A 3,903-nucleotide genomic window follows, 5' to 3' on the forward strand; every position below is an offset into this window, starting at 1 on the left:
AGTATCGAGTATTTGCAATGGATTCATTACAAACCCGTGACCTTTCTCTCGGACGATTCACCGATAAAATTCGTTGTCCCGGGACACGGACAAGAATATCTAGATCTCATGCATACCCTGCTGAGTCTTCGCGTGCGCGTGAAATCAGGCGACGATTCAACGGCTCGAGCTCCAGGAACGAGCGGCAGCGCTGGCATGGAGAGCGTCGCAGACCCCGTAAATCATCTACTTCATTCCATCTTCAATCAGGTCGACGTGTATTTCAATCAAAAGCTCGTGTCACCTCCAAACAACGCTTACGCGTACCGCGCGTACATCGAGGCATTGTTAAATTATTCTTCACCCGCAAAAACTTCCCATCTAACGTCATGTCTATGGGACGCGGATACACCAGGTCATATGGACGATTCGCTAGAGTCGAAAAACAATACCGCTCTCGCGAGACGCGCCCATTATATTCGAGGTGGGCGAGCGATAGATCTTATAGGACATCTCCATCGATGTCTTCAATCAAGACAAATTCTTAATTAACGATGTGGAAGTAAGTCTAAGACTGGTCCGCTCGAAAGATTCTTTTTGCCTCATGGAAAGTAACGGTGCGTCGAAAATACATATTCTCGATGCTAGCTTACTAATGAAAAGAGCAAAAATAAGCTCTAAAGTGTTACTTGCGCATGCTAGAATGCTGAGTAAAGTTACGGCCAAGTATCCGCTTACGAGAGTCGAGGTTAAAACATTCACGATTCACAGTGGCGTTGCGGATACATCATTAGATAATGTAATACTAGGCCAATTACCGAAACAAATAGTAGTAGGATTCGTTAATAATAAAGCATTTAATAGAGATAGAAAATTAAATCCGTTTAATTTTAAAAATTACGGTATAAATTTCTTCTCTCTGTGCCTCGACGGTATGCAAATTCCCAGTAGGCCATTACAACCGATTTTTTCGTCGGAAGAACCGCTTTACGTCGATGCTTATCAAACACTCTTCGCGGGAACGGGTATCCATTTCTTGAATGAGGGAAATGCTATAAGTAGAGACGATTATTCCAAGGGATACACGCTTTTCGCTTTTGATCTCACACCCGATTTGTCTGCCAATTGCGCCGGGCATTGGAATCTCGTGAGACATGGCAGTTTACGATTAGAAGTACGATTCGAAAAGCCACTTACCGAAACAATTAACTGTATTGTTTACGCCAAATTTGATAATGTAATTGAAATTGACTCGTCGCGTCAAGTCATCGTCGATTTTTCCGGTTAAAATTTTTATTGCCACATTTACAACTCTCACGTCACAGCGTACCCGATTAAAACTTTTCTGTATTTTTCTTACCTCTCTTTTCTCTTCCACTTCCATCGTCGACAAGTTTTACGAGAAGAAAATCTTACGATGTTACAAAAAGAAATAGTCAGTTTCCTTCGAGACACGCACGTTAACGGTTTGTGAAAAGCTTAAACCTCGCCTACAAAAAGCGTAAAAATTTTTCATCACAACATGGATATAATCATCGACATACAAGGCTTCCGCGATGCGGACGAGAAGTTTTTACCTAAGGAAATCGCGGTTGTCGCGATTGACGCAGCGATCGTCGACCATTGGATTATGATGGTTCCGTATTCGTTTGGAAAATTACCCGAAAAAGTAAGGCGTCAAAACACATGGCTCACGCAAAATTATCACGGTATCGAATGGTTCGACGGCGAAGCTAATTCAAAATATTTTACGTTGCGTTTACGAGAAATTATAAGATACTCGAGGCACATATACGTCAGAGGCAGCGAAAAAGCATATTACTTACGGAATCTACCAGAGAAATATATAATTTAGAAGATATCTCTCCAGCATTCAAAAATCTAACGGCGGAGGGGGAGTGCGGACAATATTGCACGCATCACGGATTTCGAAAAATTTTTCATTGCGCATTACATAACGCTTACAAATTAAAGCGCTGGCTACTGGAGCAAAATAATAGTGTCAGCAGTGATATTCTCAGTGTTAGCCAATCCACTAGTTGTAGTTCTCTCCAAAATTTTCAATTGAGCAGTGACGACGACAACGACGACAGCGGTCACGAAAGCGAGAAAATCTGCTACGGTAAAAATTACTTTGTTAGCAGCGTAAATAATAACCCTGTTCTAATTCATAATATAAAAACTCAAGCGGATAGTATAACAGAAACAAAAGATTTGTCAAGCGTCGAGCAGTCAATTAAGAAAGAAGAAGAAGAAAGATTTATGGAGCGCAAATCGTCGTGCAGAAACGTTACAGCGGGAGAAGTAAAAACTGAAGTTATTCAAATAATACCAGGATCTGCGCGTTCATCTTCGCGTCAAAAAAATGAACTCTTGCAAAATTCTACGGGCATTGCGTCATATCGATGTCAAGTATGCGGGAGTTTATTCCTCTGACAGAGTTCCGAGAGTGTGGACGAGGTCGACGGCTATCGTCGCTAATACAGACGATCATAATAGACCTGGTGAACACTGGGTCGCCTTCTTCCTCGACGAACATGGAAGAGGCACTACTTCGATAGCTACTTCGACTACCTCCTCTGGAACCAGGATTTCTCCTTCGACTTCGACGAAACTCCGTCATCCATCGATGGAATACCCGTCAACTACAAGGATTTTTTTCACAAATTTGCGGACATTATAGTTGTGTATTTCTTTACTTTATGTCTATCGGATACGATCTTAATCAATTTCTTACTCTTTTTACCGAAACGTGTACATGTAACGACAGATTAATCGTACATTTATTTCAAAAAATTTTTTTTTCGCTAAAATAAAAACGTAATTTCTAATTCTAATATTATATTCAATTCAATAATTTTAATAACATATTTCTATGTAACGCTTTTAACTTTTATGTAACATCCATTTATATGGAGAATTAGTAATAATAAACTTTGTGTGAAACTTTTTACTTAATATTTTATATTTTTCCTACATTCTCTATCCTTCATCTCATAGCGAAATAGAAATTCGATCTTTTTTACTTCAAATTGTTCAATATATTCTTTTCTCTATCCTGTCCTTGTAAATAATTTTATTTTATTTTTCCAGCAATAAAAAACTTTGAATGCGAACCCGAGCAAGCGTGTTTTCTATTAGAGTTATTTTTATTACCCTTGGTGTCGAGGTGACGTTCAGCCGAAATTGTACACGTGCTTCTTTTTGTTTTTTATTGTTAGGTCTTATTTGTTACCGAGGTGTCGATAATACTTGATATCGCGTATACAGCAAGCGAAATCGTGGTCAGACGTTAGAGGCGTTTGTAATTTTTGTATATCTTGTTTTCTTTGTTTCTTTTGTTACCGATGATGATACTAACATTAGCCGATAATGCAACGCCTAGTAAGCTATCAGCCCGAAATCAGTGCGAGTCTGTATTTCTTGCTAATCTTTTTCATTGCTGTCACTCCGGCGGCCCTTCCTCTCTATCGCGTAAGAGTTCGAAGAGCGAGGTGCATAGTCGCCCTCCACGTGGCCTCGGTATACCACGACTCGTCATTTTGTCGGCTTTTTCCAAAACCCACCTACTCTCCCTCTACCCTTCCAAAATAAAAATCACCCAATCAGAGTGCCGGCAAGTATAGGTAGAGCTTATCAAACGCCGAAGACTAATGCCCCGATAAAAAATAGACCAATCTCCGATCAAAAAATTCTGTCTAGTTACACCCCCTCAGACGTTCAGGGCCTCGTGTCCGGACTGAGTTTTGACACCTGCAACAGGAGTCACTGACCCTCACAACAGAGGCCATTGTCTGTCACACCATAAAAAACCGTCTGGCACAGCATGGGGTCAGCGCCAATGACCGAGAAGTGGGGGTTTGTTTTGACTCACTATAGTGGCCTATATACTACTTTATTTATTGCCACACAATTGTTTTATAA

At 40.4% G+C, this 3,903-nt stretch overlaps 1 protein-coding gene across 1 annotated transcript; it reads left to right on the forward strand.

Moving 5' to 3' along the window:
- Positions 1-682: 682 nt before the first annotated feature.
- Positions 683-1,267, forward strand: LOC146721266 (uncharacterized protein F54H12.2-like). The gene has a single exon (XM_085487205.1). It carries the CDS (start codon positions 683-685, stop codon positions 1,265-1,267), a length of 585 nt encoding a protein of 194 aa, XP_085343331.1.
- The last annotated feature ends 2,636 nt before the right edge of the window (positions 1,268-3,903 follow it).

Source organism: Nylanderia fulva, unplaced genomic scaffold (assembly GCF_048542155.1).
Source record: "Nylanderia fulva isolate GAGA-0341 unplaced genomic scaffold, ASM4854215v1 Scaffold51, whole genome shotgun sequence".
Lineage (NCBI taxonomy): Eukaryota > Metazoa > Arthropoda > Insecta > Hymenoptera > Formicidae > Nylanderia > Nylanderia fulva.